The 21,567-nt window shown below is 43.5% G+C and overlaps 3 protein-coding genes across 9 annotated transcripts in view; 2 read left to right on the top strand and 1 right to left on the bottom strand.

The window, feature by feature from the left end:
- cnksr2a (connector enhancer of kinase suppressor of Ras 2a) overlaps positions 1-10,040 on the top strand; it is a 73,548-nt gene extending 63,508 nt beyond the window's left edge. Inside the window, exons 25-26 of one of the 3 annotated variants that reach the window (XM_053858948.1) lie at positions 5,719-9,532; positions 9,664-10,040. Coding sequence is in view for 1 of the 3 variants with exons in the window: in XM_053858949.1 (XP_053714924.1) it covers positions 5,719-5,766 (48 nt within the window). In the remaining 2 variants the exon portion in view is untranslated. Of the gene's footprint in view, positions 1-5,718 lie in introns of all 3 variants that reach the window. The other 2 variants (XM_053858947.1, XM_053858949.1) reach the window with 2 other exon arrangements.
- smpx (small muscle protein X-linked) lies at positions 1,018-11,790 on the bottom strand. 3 transcript variants are annotated; one of them, XM_053858957.1, is made up of 5 exons: positions 11,671-11,790; positions 8,651-8,709; positions 5,681-5,767; positions 4,672-4,828; positions 1,018-3,024 (listed from the first exon to the last, which is right to left on the bottom strand). In XM_053858957.1, exons 2-4 carry the CDS (start codon positions 8,684-8,686, stop codon positions 4,679-4,681), a joined length of 273 nt encoding a protein of 90 aa, XP_053714932.1. In that variant the 5' UTR covers positions 8,687-8,709; positions 11,671-11,790; the 3' UTR covers positions 1,018-3,024; positions 4,672-4,678. The 3 variants fall into 3 exon arrangements, with proteins under 3 accessions (XP_053714932.1, XP_053714933.1, XP_053714934.1); XM_053858958.1 differs by having other exon boundaries at positions 4,678-4,828; XM_053858959.1 differs by lacking the exon at positions 11,671-11,790 and having other exon boundaries at positions 8,651-8,869.
- A 2,272-nt stretch (positions 11,791-14,062) lies between these two features.
- The window catches only part of mbtps2 (membrane-bound transcription factor peptidase, site 2), an 11,767-nt gene continuing 4,262 nt past the window's right edge, over positions 14,063-21,567 (top strand). For 2 of the 3 annotated variants that reach the window (XR_008414166.1, XR_008414165.1), the window contains exons 1-10: positions 14,063-14,351; positions 16,278-16,426; positions 16,603-16,741; positions 17,231-17,334; positions 17,416-17,543; positions 18,003-18,121; positions 18,817-18,997; positions 19,068-19,174; positions 19,243-19,441; positions 19,511-21,465. Coding sequence is in view for 1 of the 3 variants with exons in the window: in XM_053859625.1 (XP_053715600.1) it covers positions 14,277-14,351; positions 16,278-16,426; positions 16,603-16,741; positions 17,231-17,334; positions 17,416-17,543; positions 18,003-18,121; positions 18,817-18,997; positions 19,068-19,174; positions 19,243-19,441; positions 19,511-19,586 (1,277 nt within the window). In the remaining 2 variants the exon portion in view is untranslated. The remainder of the gene's footprint in view (positions 14,352-16,277; positions 16,427-16,602; positions 16,742-17,230; positions 17,335-17,415; positions 17,544-18,002; positions 18,122-18,816; positions 18,998-19,067; positions 19,175-19,242; positions 19,442-19,510; positions 21,466-21,567) is intronic. The other variant, XM_053859625.1, reaches the window with a different exon arrangement.

The following is a 21,567-nucleotide window of genomic DNA, read 5'->3' as shown; positions in this document are numbered from 1 at the left end:
TCCGAGACGTTCGAAAACCGAGGCTCCACTGTACTGCAAATAGTTTTGAACACAGCCCCGTTACATGAATATGTTCCTTTACTTTATGGCTATTTTTCTATTGCAAGTGAGCGATGGGATTAAAAATTGATGATAAAAATGAATAAAATGGACTTTTATTTCTTAGTTGTTATATCTTTAAGTCATGTTCCTCCTACTATTTGCTCATATACTGTTACGACAAATAATAATTGTTATTATCATTGTCTTCGCTCATTATTTTCTTTCTTATGATTGTTTTTTACTTCAACTCTACTTCTACATGTTCCACAAAAACTCTTTGTTAAATTAATTTTAGGTGATTATTGATTTGTTTTTATTTTTTTGTTTGACCCTCTTTAACCATGCCAGAGTGTGTTTCAAAGGACTCATGCCAACTCCCCCTCTCACATGTACCTGCTTCTGAACAATACTCATTGTCCAAGTTTAGGCTTTGATGGTGTGCGTGGGGGTGTGTGTTTATACATAGCTCGCGCTGGCACGACATTCCGGCTACTTGTGGAGAAAAGCAGATTGTTTTTGGACGTGCAGCGTTTTTAGTCTTGCCCACACAATGTCAAACCCTCGTGCGCGGCTGTTCTAACACCCCACAGTTGATACTGCGGCGGGTGGCGCAGGCTAAACTTAGCTTCAGCTGCTGTAGTGTCTGTGTGTGTGTGTGTGTGTGTGTGTTGACTTGTGATGTGACGATTGAAACATGCTGGCGTGGAGGAGAGAGGTCAGGGGGCGTGTGTGTGCGCGCGTCTGGTTGATCCTCAACTGTGGGGACCACTTCTTGACAAAACACACAAATGCAAGCCTCAGTTTGAGGATGAAGACTTATATGAGGTTTCAGTTTGGGTCAGAGTCCAGGTTCAGGTGAGCCGTGTGTTTTGGATGGTTTAGGGTGAGAGGCTGGGGAAAGGGTTATGGCAGTGAGAGGTCCCCACAAAGATAGAAATGCAAACTGTGACATTGCTCAGTAAACAGATTCGTCGACAAAAACACATTTATTTCCCTTCCAAGCAAAAGATGTCACAATATTTCAGCTCAAAACTATGATGCGGCATTTTATCGTAACAAAGCCACGCACATTCACTGCCCGCCAGAACTTTATTATCCAAACAGCTGATCAGTAGTCGATTGTTTGAAACAGTAGAAATGAAATGACAAGAAAATATCACCGTTATGATCAGCGCTGACACACAGCTACAGGGGTGAGAATGTTACATTTGTCATAGACCCAGAATTGAGGTTAGACTCTTGTATTACACCATTGGGTTCCACAGAACCAACACAGCTTATTTTTAGTATAATAAACTTCATCCATCATAAACATTTTTGTCCGTATTCTGTCCACATTTTGCAATATCGACTTTTATACTTTTTATGTTGGCTTACTATCATTTAACTCACCGCCAGTTCAATATGTTGCTTAATGGTATATTCTTGCCTGGAACACTATTAAAGATATTGAAAAACTACAGTGTAAAGTCACTTTAATGTCTTATATTTACATGTTGTGTCCATGGTTATGTTTCCAACATATTCACCTCTTAAAGATATTTTCCATTGTTACAATATATGTAGAAAATGTTCAATATCTAACGTTGGATAATGAATTCGAAGCATATAATGTCATGGCATAATTCAACTTTCCTAGTTCCACACTGCTTTATAGTATTTGGGGGACAAATTTAAATTCACGACTCTAATAGAAATCTAATAGCCCTCCCCAGGTGTGTAGTAGTTTACTGTGGTGTAGCACCATATATTGTACTCTAAAGTGGAATAATAAATAGTAGTGATGAGCTGATGAAGCTTCATGAAGCCTCATTTTTGAGCCTGGAGATGGAACCATGTACGCACTTATTTTGTATTTAAACTCATTCAATGACCCTTGTCATAACTTTTATGACCTACCTAAAAGCGCCACCTCCAGGTGGCACTCAACACGTCAATGTTATACAGTAATTCCTCGGTTTGTATCTCATTTTATATATTTAAACCTATGAAAACTTAGGCGGTCTCTTCCTCTAGCTCTCTCTTTCATTGCGTCCCACCCCATTGGCCACAGAATCTAATGATGACTCAGCAATAAAATATCACTGATGCTTTGCTGTCTTTGTATATTGCTGTGTACTACTTTGTTGTCCGATCCGGCCAAGGTGAATACAGTAGTACTATATGTAGTGGCTTAGTATAGTGTCATACAGTATATCATTGTATACAGTAAGGTTTCATTGGTCCAGTCCGGTTATGGTGTTGGCAAATACACCGTGATATTCTACAATACACCGTGTACTTTACTTCAATGTAGTGTAGTATTGCAAGTATTTATGAGTTTTGGATACAGTCCTCTTTAAAAGCAAGTGTGTGCAACACAATATGATAATATTTCATGTCATAAATAGACAATATAAAATGTGCGTTTTTCCAACAAACATCATTTGTATGAAGAGCTGTCAAAACTAGTAAAGTAACCTGAAGTCTGTGGACACTAATGGAACATTCAGATCCAACATTTTCACTGTCAAATGCCATGACTGCACAGTACAGTGACCCAACTTGATAAACCTCCATGTGGGAGCCAGATGAAATCACCTGTTTACAGAGGGTTTTATCGATGAAGATTGAACCGTATTGTAGGTGAGTAACACTGGCTACTCTTTGTACTGTTTCTGCCGTCTAGTGTTTGCATCTGTAGTAGTTATTGAAGCTGTGTGTGTCAGCACTGCGTCTCAGTCTCACAGAAAAGAAGGAAATACAGAATATACCTCTGAAAACTGCACTCATTCCGCTGCACGTCAACACAAAAATCACAGTCCAAAAGCAAGGTTGTACCGTGTTGTTGCGTCTCCACGCTGCACTCTTAAAAAAGATAAAAGCCTTTTCACATCATCGACTCCGTGTCTGTGGACCAGTATGGAGATCATGTAGAGTGAAACCTCCTCCAGCTGAATCGGGGTGGTCAGATGTCGCAGCAACGTTCGGGTGTGTCGCCGGCTGAAAGATAAAACGGAGGGTGTGAGCGAGCCTGCTGCAGGATAGAAGATGCTCTGGGCGGCTGTGAAGGCTTGTGGAATCTAGATGTTGACTCCTGTCTGCGCGCTGACCTTCTACCTGCCGCGTTTATCTCCCCCTCTCTTGTTCTCGCTCTGTCTGACACGCTGTCAGTTTATTTCGGTCTTCAATCATCCGGCTTTTAGTCACAAAGTGCCTCTGCCAGGGAGGGCGCCGCTGCGGGCGGCGAGTTAAACGTCCCTGGGTGGAGGGGAAGACTGAAGCCCTGAGGACCATCTGTGTCAGAGCCTGCTGATGATGCAAAGTCAAACTCTTGATGTTTGTTCTGGTCCTTATTCCTGAAGAGTCGGAGTTGGACGTATGTGTGGCCCAGCTGTTCTTCTACTCTGCTGTACTTCCTCGTCCTCATGTCATCCTTCATCACGAAGCTCGTGGCTTCTCTTCCTCTAAATAAACTCAACAGATGAAATAGGATGAAAATATAGCAAATAATAAAATATGAAATAAAAAATATGAATAAGAAATGACGTTTCCAAAGCATGATTTCATAACATAAAACCATCAAGATGGAAGTTAATTCCGAAAAGCCAATGAATATTTGCTCTAAAATTTGAAAAACAGCCATCAAAAAGTGAAGCTCTATCTCCATCGTGAACCTCACTTGTTCCACATGGGCACCTGTCGCCAAATATTGCTGTTGTCATCAGAATGGGTGAAATAGATAATAAAGTAACATTTTTTCTCTCAATAATTTAAGAGTGAATGGAGAAAAACGGTCCACAGAATGGGCACTTTTCTCATGCAGGAGAAAAGAACTGGTGCTCAAGCACCACAAGGTCTTGGTCCCTGTCCCTCCAGCTGATACTCAGTTCTCTAAATTCAAGCCTCATCTTTTAGTGTCACTCTTATATGGCTTTTTAATACATTTACCATGTCTTTATCTTCCATTTCTATCTACAAAGACTTCTATTTTTTTATTATTATATTGTGCTTTTCAAACATTTTTGTCCTCCATTGGTGTTTCCTTTCCTTTCCTTCCTCCTAATGTTTGATTGAAGTTACCTGAGGATTAAAAAACAAACAAAAAAAGACACAACAATTTGAAGATCCATCAATTCAAAGCATATTAATAGAAGCTTTTCCCCAGTGGAGCAAAATCCTAACGGTTTCATCATGGATTTGGCTGCACTATGTTGCATACAGAAGTCTGGCGGAGGTTTAAAGAAGTGAGGTGCAGTTCACCTTCTCATCTTCAGTTCACATGCATGCACACTTGTAAAGTATAAATAGTGGCTGACTCAAGCGGCTGCCCACTTGAACACACACACACAAGCGCATGAGCGTTTGGCCTTTTTTTATAGTCCACACTGACGTCTTGTGGCAGAAAGCAGTAACTACATGTAGTTACGCTCCATCACTGCAGTCTCAGAGGAGCTCGTTGAACGTGTTAGAATCGAAATACTTGCTGCCAAGATCTCCATGATTTGATGGACAAGCAGAGGCTCCTCTGGTTTGCATGTCCTCCCTCAGTCTCTCAGGTTTCCTCCCACAGACTATTGCATGCAGGTGAAGCTCAGAGCTCTCAGGTGTGGTGGATAGAAAGTGCTTCCACCTCGGTGGGTCACTCACCCGCACCTTACTCCTTGTCCACCCATCGCAGCTCGCTCTTCACGTTCTGCAGCTCGGACAGATTGACAGCGGGTCCGGGTAGTTTCACGGCACCTGGTAATGTTTTCTTCTCCTCCGGCGTCTGAGCTTCATCTTTGGGCTGCTCCGGAGGAGAACCCTGAGGAAGACATGGAAATTCAGTTCTCCATCTCCAGAAGCAGTCGCCACAGCAAGTCCTCCACCGTCCCATATCTCCGTCGTCCAACACTCACGCCTTCATGTCCTGCTGCATCATGAACCTCATTGGTTCCTCCTCTTCATCTCCAACATCACTGGTCCAACATGACCTCTCCACTCCACAAACCATTGTCTCCAAACTTCTCCACATCCCTCTGATGGACTCATTTCTGATCCTGTCCTTTCCAGTCACCGCCTTCACCTGGTCCTTCTTGTGCTTGTGTTGTCCCAGTGTTAGTGCTGCTCTGTTCCACACTGATGACTAATGTTTGAGCGAGTCATGGCTGCAGAGACTCACTTTGATCAACAGGAATGACTTTGAAAACTTAGAGTTTTCAAATGCGCCACTCTAGCTAGACAGTAGAGGCCAGTGTCTGCACTGAAGAACAGGGGGAACAGTGCTGCCACCTATGTCAAGTTTCAGGAACATACACAAACTCAGATTTGTCTTTCAGTCTAAAAGGGCTTCATGAAACAGTGTCCTCATTCCCAGTAGGTGGCGCTCACAGATGGTGTCATGATAACTGTTTTGAAGCGGAGAGCGCCATCCAGTGGGCCATTGAAAAAGAGGACACTGTTTCGTGAAGCTTCACCAGCGCATCACTGTCAGTGAATCCAGTTTTGCACGTCTCAGTAAAACTAGCAGAACCACGATGGGTGATTTCCGGCTCCTTTTTGACTGGGAGGAAATCTTAGCGCCCACTTTAAGCAACAACAAGCGCCTTTATCTGCACAACCAGAACCACTTGACTGTGACTCTTCTCTCCCTGCTGTGAGTAGTGTGTTTCCTCACCTCTTCTGTGTCCGTTGTCTCTTCTCTCCTCCTGACAGGATGTCCCGCCCCCGGACGCAGAGCTCCCATCGGGATGTTCAAATTAGCCTTAAGGACAGCAAGACCAGCCAATGACAAACTTTTTACCACTTTAGATACGACAGCCTTGCTACACAACACGTCTGGCATTCACTCCAAAAAATTGTAAATATTGGTGTCGCAGAGTGTTTAGAGGAGGAAAACTGCTGGATGTAACTCTAATTCTACGAGGACAGACTCCACCATCTAGCAGGCTCCACGGATGGTTTACCCAAACCTGTTAGAGGGCGGAGCACTTTCGAAACACATCTATACCGCTTTGCGTTCTCCATCCCTTTTAGTTAAGCCCTGTTTGTAATTCCTGCCTGGCAAAACTGAGCCTGAAGTGTGTGAGAGTTTTACAGTCTTGTGATGTAAAACAAACCACGATACAACAGATGTTTCGTGAGGCCTCTGTCAGTCTGACAGCTTTTTCCACTGCTGTGCTAAGGTATTGGTCCCAACACAAATGTCCATATTCAAACTTCCTATGGCACTTACGAATTTAGAACTTATCTCTAACTTTCTGTTCTTTCCAAGTCTTTCTCCATTATATTTTATTGGCCTTCTGAAAAGTGTTTTCCCACAGTGACTCCCAATCTATTTACGTTATCTGGGGAGGGAAAACTGAAGCTGGATCTTCATGAGAAGAGTCCAGTGAGAGGCTTCAAGTTAGCATCCATCCGCCACCATCCGCCCCATGAGGAGAAGGGTCTATCAGAGGGGTAATGGAGATAAAGTTAGGGAGGACGGATGGTGGAGAGGACAGACAGAGTTGGGTCAATAATGTTGGAGATGAATAAAACCATTGAGGTTCTTGATAAAGGAGGACGTGAAGATGTAACCAGAGGATGATGATGATGATAATAGGTGAAGGCGAAGGTGGAGACGAGTAGAGACGAATGTTAATACGAACGGAACGGTAACCTGGTTTTAAAAAACGCCTCCTCGCCCGTCCTGACTGTCAATCACAGAGGCCTTATGATGGCGCTAGTAAGTATATAACCTCATGGTTTATTACCTATCATGCTCAGAGGTTTATACAAACAAAAGACAGTCATGAGTCAAATGGCGACGAGACATTTGTACGCTGCTTTTGTAAGGTCGACATGCCTTCTGATGCTATGTACAGCTCTGGAGAGGAGGAGACGTCTTGGTGTCCCACTAACAGCATGTGAGCTCAGCTTATCTTGCCGCGCTTTGGCTGGTTTTCTGTGGAGAAGCTTATTGCGCTGCGGGCGATCGCCTCCTCGTGTTTCATCAGGTGCAGCCGAAGCCTGCGCTCGACGGCGTTTCATCCGTGGCTCAACATTGTTCTGCTCTGATATATAGCTGAAACGCGTTTGATCCTCAGTCAGTCAAAATGTCCGGACTCTTCATTTACCTTGGGTTTTTGTGGCATCTAATCTAAAATCGACAGACTAAGAAAAATATTTTTATTCATAGAGACATATTCGCATGTACATTTTGTGCCAAAACTATGTTTAAATTTCAAAAATATTTTTAACATTTGCCTAAATTTCCGTTTTCGCAATAGAGGAAGAATCTAATACCAAGTTGCAGTCTTATAGATGTATATTTATTTATTTTTTCACATATGAAATATCTATTTAAAATCAGACCACGGAATGGTAACTGTCAATAAATAGATAGATAATAGATAGATAATATCTCTCACCCCTGAGTAACTGCTCCCCTGCCCTGCAGTAGCAGGAGTCAAGCTGAAGAAAATTAATTATTTTCTATTATGGTTCTATTATTTTTATTATTTTTTCCCCTTAAGTCAATTTAGCTTTGTTTATTTAGCACACAACATGACATGAAACATAGTATTTTAAATTCTTATCTTATCGGTTGATGTGAATATTATTGAGGTGAAGTGTTTTCTTTTCTACTTGTGGTATCACTGAAACTACAATATTTATTTTGACAGACTGTTCTGATGTTGTTTACATGTAAATGAGAAACGTTTATTCTGTGAAAGCCATTGAGGATGGTTGGTCCTCACATCTGACCAGGTGGTTGAAGTGTGTAACCCTTGTTTATTTCACTGTATGTTTGTAGTATCCAAGCGTCGTACGGACTGTGATGGTGAACAGAGCGAGAGCACAATGTAAATTACAGTTGTTTCTGTCACACGTCCGACACGAACACGAGATCTTTTCCAAATATCTGTCACAGAAACACTCGCTGTGGCTTTCCGTCGACGTCGACCGTTCACAAGACCTGGTCTGAGACACGTCACATGACCCCACACTGATCGCTGTTTCCTTTCACAACATACAGTACGTCTAACATGAAGACTGACCGCACTGTTCAGAAACGCATTTGATGGAAAATAACAGCCTTAAAAAAAGGTGATTCTATTTTGAAAGTCTGTGCATATGCTCTGCCTTCAGTGGAAATTGGGGGGTCAGTGTTCTGCAACCCACCTCCACATCAGCTCCTCCCCCTTGATGTAACCACTCCCACGCTACGAAGAACATCCCACATTCTGCGCCATACGTAGAATGAGACTTTTAGCATTAGCATTAACATTTGTATGTAGTTGCTCGTAGAGAGGTGAAGTTGAAGGAGACAGTAACTAGTGATCAGCGTGAGCCTCAGATCAGACCAACCAACAGTTTACTAGTCATAACTGTCACTGTCATTACTCCCCCAAACCACTGGATGATTCCGGTGGTCATGTGACGTGTTGGTCCTAAAATGTCCCGAAGCTACAGCGAGTGTGGATGAACCATCACCCCTCATTTGTTACGTCCCAAAATAAGTTGCTGAGTCTGCACTACTGAAGCCTTGAAATCGTGTATCTGCACACTCTGTATCTGCCTTTGCAACGAATAAAGACCTTAAACGACTGTGTTGTTCGTCAGAACTGCGAAGAAAGTTGGACGGATGGAGAGGTGGTTTTACCTGGAGAGCCTTGACGTTGGACGAGGGTTTGGACATGTCGCCCCAGGGAGTCCTCGGTCCTGCAGGAAGATCACAGACATTGAGCTGCCTGTGTGTGTGTGTCACTGTGTTACAGTGGGTGTTTTTCAGCCCTGGATAGCGTTTCAGTTGCCTGGCGACACTCGCGGATACGAGGCAGGTAGAGGAACTGTTCTCTGAATTATTCAGGAGGGGTCAAGGAACCAGCGACAAAAAGTACAGAAGGTTTCCGAGATGTGAATTTGAATGTGCGCTCGGACCTTCCACACCGACTTTTATAAATCCAAAATAATTTACATAGTACTTCAAGATTTTGTACGTAATTTGTCTTCTTAAAAGTTCTCTATATGTCATTCTGACAGTAGAGGGCGCTCTCTTCTACCGTATGCTAAACATAGGTCATTTGTCAACTCAAACTTGCCCAAATACTGTGCACTATTTCTGAGGCTTTCAACTTTTTCAGAGATGTGGAGCGTTCCACCCGTCATTGCGCGGCTTGAAATGAAGTCACACAAAGACACCCACACGATGTGAGCTGAACAAACGGGGAGACCAGTGGTGAGATTGGCGTCTCATTGATATTAAACAGCACGTGCTGATGGTGTCGTGAATGAAATCACCCGGACAAACTAACTCAGTCAGCCCCAGCTTCTGTGCCACAGACTGGTGTTTTAGTCCAGACCGCTTAGCCCGAGTCGAGACCAAACCTGGGCATGACGAGACCAAGACCAGGACTTCGAAGACCTGAGACCAAGACCGATGAGGGGCGAGATCAAGAAGCGGATCGAACACATTTTAACCAGTCTGCGTCCGACTCGTACCGTGGTCAGCAACTCGACTTGACATGTGAGGAGGCTACGTCAGGTGGGTCAGGACGGAGTTATTCTTCTAAATGCAGCGCCGAGAACGCCACCGCCGCACCAGCTTGCTGACTCTGACTCTGCAGATTAGCGTAGTTCAGAGACAACTTTGACTCTCTGGATGCTCTGGCTTAGGCATCTTGATGACAACACCACCAAAGACAGAAAAAGGACCTTAGAAGAACAGCGATGCTAATAAACCTTGGGACTGACTAATGTTTCCCTGCCCTGATCCCGGTTCTTCATTTGGGTCAGAAGAGTTGAAAGAACAACACAACAGCTTCGCTCAGCGTGCGTGGTCCTTGAGTGAACCTTAGCTGCATTTTGACTCCCGAATTTGACTCAATTCAAACAGAAGTATCTGACTAATGACTATGGAAATGCTTCATTTGCTTGAGTTGATGTAGACGCGAGAGTCGTCTGGTGTCCAGGAAAGTTCAAGTGAGGCTCAAGTGGCTTCAGCAGGAAGAAGTTTCCATGAGCCGCTTCGTTTATCTGAGTGGGACGGTTGCCAAGGCGATGTTGGAGTGAGGGGCGTACGCTGTGCTGGACCTCCAACACACAACCATTGAGTCACACACACACGCGTACTGGCATGTCTACACACAGCTTTATGGTATTAAAGTTAGCTCAGGGAAACAGCTGCGCTGGTCGCGCCCCGACTGTGCTTTGACTCACCCTACACACATACACACACACACACACACACACACACACACGTGTTCCCATAACATCTCTGATGAAAGTGATCCATCTTGTACCTTATGTTTTACACATTTGGTTATTCACATTAGCATTTCAAGTTTGCATTTTAGTATTTAAATTTCAAACTACGGTCAATAAATTATCATCATTTTTGAGCGCAACAAGTTGATCTTGAAATAAATAAATGAATTAAACAAAAAAGGATGAAGACAATTTGATTTTTTCAAAACATGTTTCTGTTTTTCTATTTTATCTGTAATTACTAATATATTAGTTAAAAAGAAACGTGTGTATATTAAATAGTACATATGCAATTCGTCATAAATGTAATTTTATATAAGCAATGCATTCTTTTATACATAACATTTTTAGATTATGCAGCAATGCTAAAATATTTGCTGTGTCATGCTAACATGAACGCAACAGGCTAATAGCATTAGCTGAGTACGATTATTAAAAAATAACTAAAAACTGAAATGCAAAATACATGTTTTTGCTTGATTATAAATCATTATTTCGATTAGTTTTAATAAACTAATAGCTTGAGATTTCTTGAATTTAGAGTTAGCTTCCAGCTGTGGGAGGGGGCTGGGATTCATGTAACAGTCTTAAAGGTAAAAATACAGGATGAAAAGTCCATTTGAAGTTATTTTATTTCATTCGCTTTTGGTTTAACTACTGTATGATAACGTAGTGCTAACAGTAGCATATAACGCTAATGGATTTAAGGTAAAACTTGCTATATGTTTCGCTGTACTTAAAAGTGAAAAGCTAGATTTGTTGTAGAAGAGAGCTTCTGCTTCATATTTATAACAATGCCACATTCACCACAACCATTGTAGCTTTCTTTGCTGCTACATGTTGACATTAGCATTGGATGCTAATCATAGATTAATAAATTATAAATTATATATTAGTCATAAAATAAGAAAAACATGAATAAAAACAAAATTTGGTGATATTTTTTATATTCAAAATGTCACGACTGCTTCTCTTATTTATGACAAATATGTTTCACGTTAGCACAGTAAGCTAAAGGCAACAATGAATTAATATATATATGTAAAAACATGAAAGAAGTGTACAACAAAAAAGTTAAATATGACACAGTGAAGTTTAATTAACAAGCAAACTATTGATTTAGTAGTTTAGCAACCATTAGCATGTTATGCTAAGAGTTTTAAAACAAATTCAACAACTATTTCAGCCTTTAAAAAATAAACATGAAATAAATTTTTAGGGATCATTCATTCTAATATTCTTCAGTACCAATCATATTGTTTACAACCACTAGAAATGTGTAGCTTCCTATGCTACCAAGCTAACTTGTGCGTGATGACAGGATGTTAACCAACAATGAATTTGCAAGCGTGCTGATGATGTTGACTGAACAAAGTTTGAGTGCGGGAGCTTTTAAAAGAATGGAGGAGAACCTACCTGTTGAAGTATAGTATAGTATTGATGACACGCAGCTACTTTCCCTCCCTGGCCGACGCACAACTTAGCTCTCCATCTCTCACTTTCCCGGCCGCTCGTCTTCCTCCCTCCCTCCCTCTCCCTCCCTCTCTCTCTCTCTCTCTCTCTCTTCTAAGTGGAAACAGGATTCCTCTCGTATCTGGGATTTGTTCTCACTATAAATAGAAGAGTGATACACCGAAGGGACCTGCGTTCTCTCCACACGCGCGCGCGGTTATAGACCAAAACATTGTCAAATATGGCAACAGGGCAGCTCCCGAACTGGAGCCTCTGCTGGAAAAGTGAGCTGTCATTTCAATAAAACGATGATGGATGTGGTTTAAATTTAGGACTTTATTCGGAGCGTGACTCATTTAAAAATTGAGCGTGACGTCGACGCTGCTGCAGCCGGGACGTGGTCACGCCAGAGCTAGTGGAAGACAAAGCGACGGAAGAAGGAACGAGTCCTACCTGCTGTCAGGCGACTGCTGCTCTGGATGAGGTGCTCAGCAGCAACCTGACCTGCTTCTCTTTGCTCCGCTCCCTCCCTCCCTACGGATCGGACTTACTTACCAGACGTGGACAATTAATTCCCGATAAATCTAGTATTTGTATGGGTCTGATTTCCTTAAACAAAACGGAGTGTAGTAATGAGCAGTTTTGTGATCCCACCTGGCTGAGAGTAGTAAAATGACCTGCAGGTGCTCCGACATGCAAATGGGATTCAGAGGAAGTGGTTTTGGGAGAGAACCTGATGAATCACAGAGGGATGGCACCGGCAGCTCCTGACTCTTCTGAGTCAGACTCTTTGTAAAAAATAAGAAGGGAGCGATGGTGAATATGGTCTGCTGTCGAGTCAACTCACGGGGACTCACTCAGGTGTGTGGGACTCAAGCACAGTGGCCACTCTTCAGGAGTGGAACTGACTCGCCATGACTTCTATCTGGAGTCATAGCGAGTCAGTTTCACTCCTAAAGATGTCGTCCAGCCTGATGGGTGACGGTGCGTTCCATTTACCTCAGAAGTCGGAACTCAGAAAGAGGAACCTCCGAACACATTCCAGTGAAAGAAAACAAGATGGCGACATCCACGAAGGCTATGTAAGGTGGATAAACACGCTGTCCCTTTGCGACTAGCAACCCAGGCTGGTAGGAGGAAACACAGAGACTTCTGCTTCCTGTTTACACTCTGGGAAGCCACCCCTCTACTTGGGTTGTGAAGATTCTCCAACTTGGGAATTCGACCTTCAGGCTGGCGGTTCCTGTTGAAACTTCCCAGGTCCAAGGACAAGTGGAACAGAAAATTGTTGTCAAGGTAGTTTCACTGATTCAATACGTTATTAACATTTCTGAGGTGTTTGTTTGGTGGTGGGCAAGTTGATGCTTCAGGGAGGAGCCTGCCTGGTGTTGATGATGTTAGCTGATGATATAGTGATCTTTAGTGAGCAAAGAATTGAGAGTAAAGAGAGTCAAATACATGTGTAGGAATGAGAGAAAGAGAAGAGAAACAGAGACAACTTTACCTGAAGTGATGAACAGAGATGAAGGGAGGCGAAGAAGAGAGTGCGGGCTGGGTGGAGACGGATGTGACGTCAGGAGTGAAAGAGAAGCTTTATAAGACAGTAGCAGTCACAAGAATGTGTCAAACTCGGACCTGGAGTCCGACTTTTGCCCGCCGAGTCATTTCATGTGGTCCGGAAGAATTGGAGACACATTAAAAAAATAAAATAAAGTAAAAAGATCATCAACAACGCATGTTAATGACCAATGAATGAGCAGATAATACTTAATCTGAAAAAATCCTTTTTTTTTAAAACGGATGCAGGTAAAAGAGAATTTGATGCAAGACAGGAAAGTGGATGGAGTTTTGAGCTTCAAGAATGAAACCGGCGGAGAATCTATGTGTTTTCAAGGTTACCACTGACAAGTGCTAAAACTAGCCTTAAGTCAGTACAATGGATGTAACACATTGTGTTTAAAATAGTTATTATCATCCATATTTCTTTTATTTGGCTTGCAACTGTTTGAGATGTGTGATCGAGTTTGGCATCCCTTCTGCGTAGAGAATTATTGATATACAATTCGTATATGAATTGTACACATTTATATCCAAATTGTTGTCTATTTTTCTATCTGTATTACACAAATAGGCAACAAATATCGTCTGTTTGTATAATACAAATCGACAACAAAATTAAACTAAGTCCTTCAGCCAAAATGGCAAAGACACACAACTACATTTAGAGTTGAGAGACAAACATTTAGCGCGTGTTATCAGTTCTATTAAAAAAGAAATTACATTTTATGTTTTGTTTTATTGACGTTTTTCTGTGGCGCTGTAATCACCGCTAGATGGCGGAAGGGAGTCTGTGTCTGCATGAAGCGACGGAGCAGAAGAAGACTCAGGAGGAAACGACTGTTGACAGCAGTGACGAGGTTCATTCACCGAGTGTTCGCACCTGGAACATCGTTTACCTGCTGTTAATCCGGCCTGCGCCGTGTCTCCCAGCGGACACTGGAGGCTCGCTCTGCGGGGAGGAGGAGCGATGTAGTCGGCGTGGCGGGGTCGGTCGTGACTGTTGCTGCACCATGATCCCGGTGCCGCTGCTGGTGTGTGTGATGGCGGGCTGGTGCGCCGTGTACCTGGCCGACACGCTGCTCAGGGTGAGTGCGTCCTGCCTTCAGCCACCTGGCGGGGGTTTGTCGAGCGTTAGCTGAATGTTTTGCAGCGAGCTGACGGCGAGTGAGTGCTGTGCTGCGTTCACGTCCCTGCTGTGCCGCGTTCACGTCCCCACTGTTGCTGTTGTTGTTTCATGATTCATGCTGTCCTTCCTCCGGATAAAACAAAGTGGAGCTGACTTCCGTCAAAGACACTTGTTCCGGGTTTCTTACGAGGATGCTCAACTCAACCCGAGTTTTCAGCAGGTTGATATGAGACTCATTTGACTGGTTTGTTTTACGGCAAGACAGTCAAGTTCTCAAACCAAAAATATACGTGTCGTCCGACAGGCAGAAATGATAAAAGATATACTCATGTCCCTCTGGTCAAGTCTGAAAAAGTCTACAATAATTTCACAGACACTGATCTAAATTAGAGTGTGATTACTGAACTAGTCCTAACATTTTATTTTTCTTGTCCGGTCTTGAACCTGTGTCCTGTGTGAATATTTTCTTCATACATATCTACGGAGTCCTGGAAGTGACATGCATGTGTTTATTTTTTTTTGGATGTGACATGCATGACTTTATTTTTTTTAGCCCAAGATAAAAATTATCTCGAGATAACTGTTAGATAACGGTCATCTCGAGATAATTTTTATCTTGAGATGATTTTTATCTCGAGAAACTAGTATCTCGAGATCATTTTTATCTCTAGAAACGACGACTTCCTGTAACCACTGTGTCTCCCATGGCATCGTAACTGCTCGCCTACGTTGTCATTCGCTGTCTGCAAGTCAGAATATTGCAGACAACAAAGTCTGTGCGCTTTTAACACTCTGATCAAGTGGCTTCTACTCAAAATAATACCACATGTGGCATGCATGACTTTATTTTTTTTCTCCCGAGATACCAATTATCTCGAGAAGATTGGTATCTCGAGATATTTTGTATCTCGGGATAAACAAAATAAAGTCATGCATGTCGCTTCCAGGGACTCGTAATACGTATAGCTTAGCCACACATGGCATTATTGTGAGTAGAAGGCACTTGATCGGATTGTTAAAACGCACAGACTTGCAGACAGTGACTGACAACGTTGACAAACAGTTATGAAGCCACACAGTGGTTCCAGGAGGACGTATACAAAATGCTTTGCCAGAGAGGCAGCTACCCATGCGCTGACATTTACGATTGTATCTTGAGATCAAAATTATTTCGAGATAAGTGTCATCTCAAGATACGCATTATCAGGAGATAAAAATAATCTCGAGTTAATCGTTATCTCGGGCAAAAAAAAAAAAAGTCATGCATGCCACATCAACAAAAAAAATAAACATGCATGTCACTTCCAGGGCTCCGTATATAAAAATTCCTCATAAAATATTGTATTGATGAATTTACTCATTGTGGAAAGGAATTATTATAAATGGAATGAAATAAAAGTTTATAATAATCCCAATTGGGTCGATAATCCAGATACTATCGTTGAAGTTAGTCAAAAAAGAAATCAATAACCTTCATAGTAACCTTTAAAAACTGACATTGATGTTTGTCTTGTTCTGCCGAGGCATTGATTTATTGAACAAAGCCCATAGTTAATAAAAAAGGATATAATTACTCAAATAAATTCCTCTGTTTTTTTATATTCCAGCTGAGTGAGAGAACAAAGTGACGTATTAAACTACTATTTTTAGATGACACAGACTCCTCCAGTGAATCAGAGGTGCGTCTTTATGAAGACACAATAAAACCTTAAATAGATGGTTATTTTTAGTTGTTTTTGCTCAGCTACCAGAAGATGAAACGGTTCCAGGGCTTTGTACTCGGCTTTCCTCAATTTAGACCAACATTCTAAAAGAATGCGACTGATAATAATAGTTTTTTTTGCTGAGATACCTCAACTACCTATCTGCCACTTTTCTTGTCCAGTCTTCGGTGACACACCGGATCAGCTACGAGTCATGGCTGGCGACTCGAGGACTGATGGTGTCGCCCTTCCACGTGAGGTGGCAGACCACCATGTTCAACCGGCTGTTCGCCTACTGTGCCCGGATCAACCCACGGACGCTGTACCTCTGGTGAGAGATCACACACTCGTACTTTTTTTTCTGTTTCCTTCTGGCCCTCTGGTTGCCTCCCACTGTCATCAATGACTGAGAAGACATACAAGCAATCCAACACACTCTTCAACCAGTCGTCTGAAGCCTTGGCTGCAGAACCTGTTTTCAAAGTCGGTGGTTCTCTTGTCGAGCAGGTTCAACAGCGGCCTGGTGTTCGGTCTGGTGGCGATGCTGGGGTCCGTGGTGTTGCTGATCAAGACGCTCCAGCAGACCGTCGCCCAGATGACCACTGACAACCCTCGTATTGGAGGACAGCAGACCCTGCAGGTGGTGGTACGTGACAACACCTCACTGTTTCAGGAGAAGATATAGTTTAGGTCTTATTTATTTATTTTAGAATGAAATTTAGCTGTCGGAAATCTCCCCCTGTCTCCCCAAATTTAACGTCCACAATGCTGCAGGACGGATGGATTGGCAGGCTGTCACCTGACTGTTCACCTTAGTTGTGCAGAGTCAGAGTAATGACAGTATGTTAGAATTGGTGTAACACAAATCGCTTAACAAGGTGCAGCTTTGTAGTACACGGTGGTGACGCACTTTGGCGCCATCTAGTGTTTTTCTTAAGCACAAGCGCTTGACGAACGCGTGAGATTTGAGGGCAATTGGAAAAAAATATTGTGAAAATATAATGTATAAATAGTTTCTTGTCATCACCAAAGTTCTGTCGAAATGGATGTGAATTGAATGAATGTGGGCTGGACTCCGTCCCAGGATCTGCCCGTCCGGTCCGAGCTGCGAAGCTCATCCAGGGTTTGTTTCCAGGTTCCTGGAGTGAACATCCCCACCAGCCAGCTGGGTTACTTCTTCGTGGCTCTGCTGCTCAGTGGAGTCATTCATGAGCTGGGTCACGCTGTCGCAGCGCTGAGGTAAGAACCTGGTTTCAAAATGAATCCGGTTGAACTGCAAAACGAATAAAGTAAACGGCCTTGGTGACCTGCTCCTCACAGGGAACAAGTCCGGGTCAACGGCTTTGGGATGTTTGTGTTCGTCATGTACCCCGGAGCTTTCGTGGACCTCTTCACCACACACCTCAACATCATTTCCCCGACTCAGCAGCTCCGAATCTTCTGTGCCGGTGAGAGTCAACTGGATAGTCAATACTGTTTGGCAGCCTCGCGCTTGGCTTGAAATGAGAACATGTGTGTAGTAGCTTCTTCACCCATCAGAGGGCGACAGAGAGCTGCCTCTACTGCTGCACGGGTCACTGAAGCAGGGAGTGGAGTCCTGCTTTTCTTAAGTGTTTATTTGTCTTTTCCCTGGCGGCTGTTGCTCATCCATCATGTCGCACGTTTTTTTTATTTGCTGCTGTTCTGAGTAAATTTAAAGGTTTGCTTGTTTCTTTACAGCCGCACGACAATTATCGTCGACAGGACTGTCGATTATCCGAGAACACATTTAGACTGGACTGGGTTTCAACATTCTGTCCTGAGGAAACCCATTTCTCAGTGGACAAGTGGCTCAGTCTTTGGAGCTCTGATTGAGGGAGTTGTCTGGTGCCTGGATCTGACAGGGTCCTTCTTCTTCCTGCTCTCAGGTGTTTGGCACAACTTCGTCCTGTGTGTGGCAGCGTTGGCCTTCCTCTTCCTGTTGCCCGTCTTCCTGTTTCCCATGTACACCACCGGTGTCGGAGCGCTGGTCACCGACGTGGTTCAGGTCAGTCCAGTGAGCTTCTTCGACCCTTCAGTTCAGTTAGTTTTTCAGACCAGCAACTGTTTTAACTCACTTTTCACTCACTGCCACAATGAAAACTGAACAGAACAACCCTCTTTACTCCTTAAGATGAACATTAAATCTCTAGCTGAAACTGTCAGTTTGATTATCTTTAACATTTTAGTTTTTATTGCGTTATGAAAGTTAAGAGTTTATTTTTTTCATGTGAACTGTTATTACACAGTATTTACTCACTGTAATGTTGGGTAGCCACTTGATATTGAAAAGGCATGAGAATACTTAGTCATGTAACCAACCTTCAAATCATAACAAACCCACTTGTAAATACGTGTAGCAGTAAATAGGTTGTGGTGACAATAAAAATGATAGCTGCATTAAAGGGCATAAAAAACGTCTTTATAAACACGAACAATAGTAAATGACCCAGTTATTTTAAAGTCTTCATTCTCAAATTGAGGCTTAAGCCAAATGTCCCCACAAAGTCACACGGTCCTCACATGGAAGTGTTTAGTCAAGATGTCATGTTTTGGCCCCCACAAAGTAGGACAAACAAACCCACACATATACACTTGTGCCTCAAGAGGGTGGTTGCAACAAGCAAGCTGTTACCAGCTCATTTTCTCCCGGTGATGTTGCTGGGTGGAGTGTTGACCTTCACGACCTTCTGATCATGGCAGGGCTCAGCTGCTGAGGGCCCGCGGGGTCTCTCAGTGGGAGATATAGTCACGGGCCTGGAGAACTGTGCGGTCAGAGGAGTGGAGGATTGGACCAGCTGCCTGTCTCACCTCTCTCACACGCCTCAGACCGGCTACTGCGTCCCTGTCGCCAGCCTGCAGCCCAGCTGGGCCCACGGACGAGGTGGGTGTGGAGCGGAGAAGTAAGTCTGCTCCTCCACTCCAAGGTTGTGTGACGTTTTGTTGTCGCCCAGCCTTCAAGCGTTTAGACGGCACGATGGACTGCTGCAGCAACAACAGCCTGACTGACCTCTGCTTCTCCTACATCAAGCCCCAGAGCCACGGCAGCAGAGAGCGAGAGGTCTCACACACCCACACGCACACCGTGTTCCGTCATGTTTCTTTAACTCTGTGGTTGTGTTGCCGCAGTACGCCTGCATGCCAGTGCGCAAGATGGTGACGGGAACCCGGGTGTGCCACTCGGACGCCGACTGTGCCGCTCACTCCCACGCCGCCAGTGTCTGTGTCACGCCTTCGCTGGAGAACCAGACGCGCTTCATCCGTGTCACTCACCCCCCCAGCACGCACATGCTGTTTGTGGGATACCCGCCGCACCTCCAGTACGCCGGTACGTGTCTTATTTTTCCAAGTAACTGAATCAGAACAGTCTCGATGAACTGCTTTTTTTGTCCTGCAGTGAGTTTGACCAACTTCGTCCCCCGGTTTGGTTTCCTCGATCTGGATCTGCCCGTCTTCCTGGAGACTTTCTGCAAGTATCCTTTTGTCATAAAGAGGTGAAGGGCGGAACTGTTGAGGACGTCATGTTTGTCACACTTGTTTCAGATCATGAAACGGATAATTCAAGCGAACAGCTTCTTCTGAAAAATGTTGATAGAAGTAGAGTTGCTTCAATCATGTGTGTTTTTACATAAGCTGTGGGTCAGATACAGCTGGTGAAGACTGTGCAGATTTGTATCGGCCTCATGACGAGTGAGCACTTTATTTTGATGCTCTCCGAGTTCTTTCTCAGGGAGCTAAGCCCTTTTCTTCTGGAAAACCTCAGGTTTGTAAGAACACAGAGAAGCGTGAAACGCTCACAAAAAAGTATCCACAGTGGTACCACAGTGTTTGAGTGTTTTGGGTTCTGAGCCACTGGCAGACAGTGCTTTGTTCCATTCCATTGGCATCGTATGAGTCCACGTCAGACCGACTCCCTTCCAGGTCACTGTGATTCTCCTCTGAGGCTTGACCTGCTCCACTCCTAGTGTCTCTCCTCCAGCTCCCTTATCTGTGGTGCTGATGATGGAGAGCAGATGTTTGTCTTGAGCGGAACCCCCCGCCCTCCACCCCCGACCCCCGCAGTGTTCCAGAGGCAGTTTTTGGGAGGTTCCGGACTACAGTCAGGAACAGAGCAGGCAAGTTCTTGTTGTTTTCTATGTGGAAAAAATGGTTTTGGTGAGGAGGATTTTGACATCTGAAGTCAGCACAGGACTAATTCTTTACGTGAACCTGGCCTACTTGTGAATGTGTATGTGTGTTTGTATATTTTAATACCACTTGATGAGACTGAATACATAATAGGTGTCAAGAGGGACAAACAGTTAAGATGATTTAATAAGGTGAAGTGCACAATTCAAATATAAATATTTGACTATGTAGGATTAGAGTTTTTTTTAAGATTATAATGTGTGTGTGTGTGTGTGTGTGTGTGTGTGTGTGTGTGTGTGTGTGTGTGTGTGTGTGTGTGTGTGTGTGTGTGTGTGTGTGTGTGTGTGTGTGTGTGTGTGTGTGTGTGTGTGTGTGTGTGTGTGTGTGTGTGTGTGTGTGTGTGCAGTGTAACACGCTGTTTATAAATACTTAAAATCATTATTATTGTTTTGAGTCAAGGTTATTCATAACAAATGGAAAAAATTATTACAAAAACATCAATGTTTTATTCAACAATTACATGCACTGTAATGTTGAAATCCCCTTCAAGCAAAGTTTATCATCATGAAAGAATGAATTTTTCCATTTTTTAAGCAAGGAAATTAACCCCAAAGCACATTCTTAAAGGTTGTTGCTGGTACATATATTCTAAAAGTAAGTACAGTCTTCTTACATATTCTTTTTATATTGTTGTTCTTTATGAAAAACATACCAAAACGTACCACAATAAATCAGAGAAATCATTTCAAAATAGCGACTTGAGGAAAACAAGGGAAAGGTTTCACGCCACTGAAGTGTTTGAGGGTGAAAGCCACAGCCACAAGTGTTGTGAAAGTTTCAGAATAACAGCAGAGAATGAAAGTTGCTCAGACTGGTGGCTCCGGTTTGTCCTTAAGAGCCCAACGTGAGCCTCGTCTGTTGTGAAACAAGAGCCGGGGTGATTTTCAAAGCGCTCACGCGGTCTAATCCCCGTTACATCAGCCAGAGCAGCGCGGCGTCCTCCACACGTCTGATTCCTCTTCAGCGCTGCTGTTGCTGCTGCGGCAGCCCAGCGCTTCTGCTTCATTGTTGCTGGTCCACGCTTGTGACTGCGGCTCCCTCCTCTGCAGGTTTTTAATTGACTTTACATGAATTTGGCTCTTGAGTTTCCTCTTCAGCTCAAGACTGAAGTTGAAGTTGAAGCGCTCCCAAACACTCGTGCTGTTGTCTTGAAGAAAGTAGCGTGTAAGTTGTTATTTTCTCCTAGTTTCCTTCTCTTTTATTTCCTGTTTGGATTGTTCGTCGACCCCGAGATCGTGCTGCTGCTGCTGCTTCTCCTCCTTAGCC

This window comes from Synchiropus splendidus, chromosome 3 (genome assembly GCF_027744825.2).
Source record: "Synchiropus splendidus isolate RoL2022-P1 chromosome 3, RoL_Sspl_1.0, whole genome shotgun sequence".
Taxonomy (NCBI): Eukaryota; Metazoa; Chordata; class Actinopteri; order Syngnathiformes; family Callionymidae; genus Synchiropus; species Synchiropus splendidus.
Note: the sequence above shows the minus strand (reverse complement) of the source record. Positions and strands in the feature narration are given on the sequence as shown.

Bases quoted from the DNA above. Each gene is read 5' to 3' on its own strand.
- smpx (XM_053858957.1), bottom strand. From the start codon at position 8,686: ATGTCCAAACCCTCGTCCAACGTCAAGGCTCTCCAG. The intron at 5,768-8,650 runs GTAAAACCACCT...GCTGTCCTTAAG, and splicing joins CCAACGTCAAGGCTCTCCAG to GCTAATTTGAACATCCCGAT. The intron at 4,829-5,680 runs GTGAGGAAACAC...TGTCTTCCTCAG, and splicing joins AGACAACGGACACAGAAGAG to GGTTCTCCTCCGGAGCAGCC.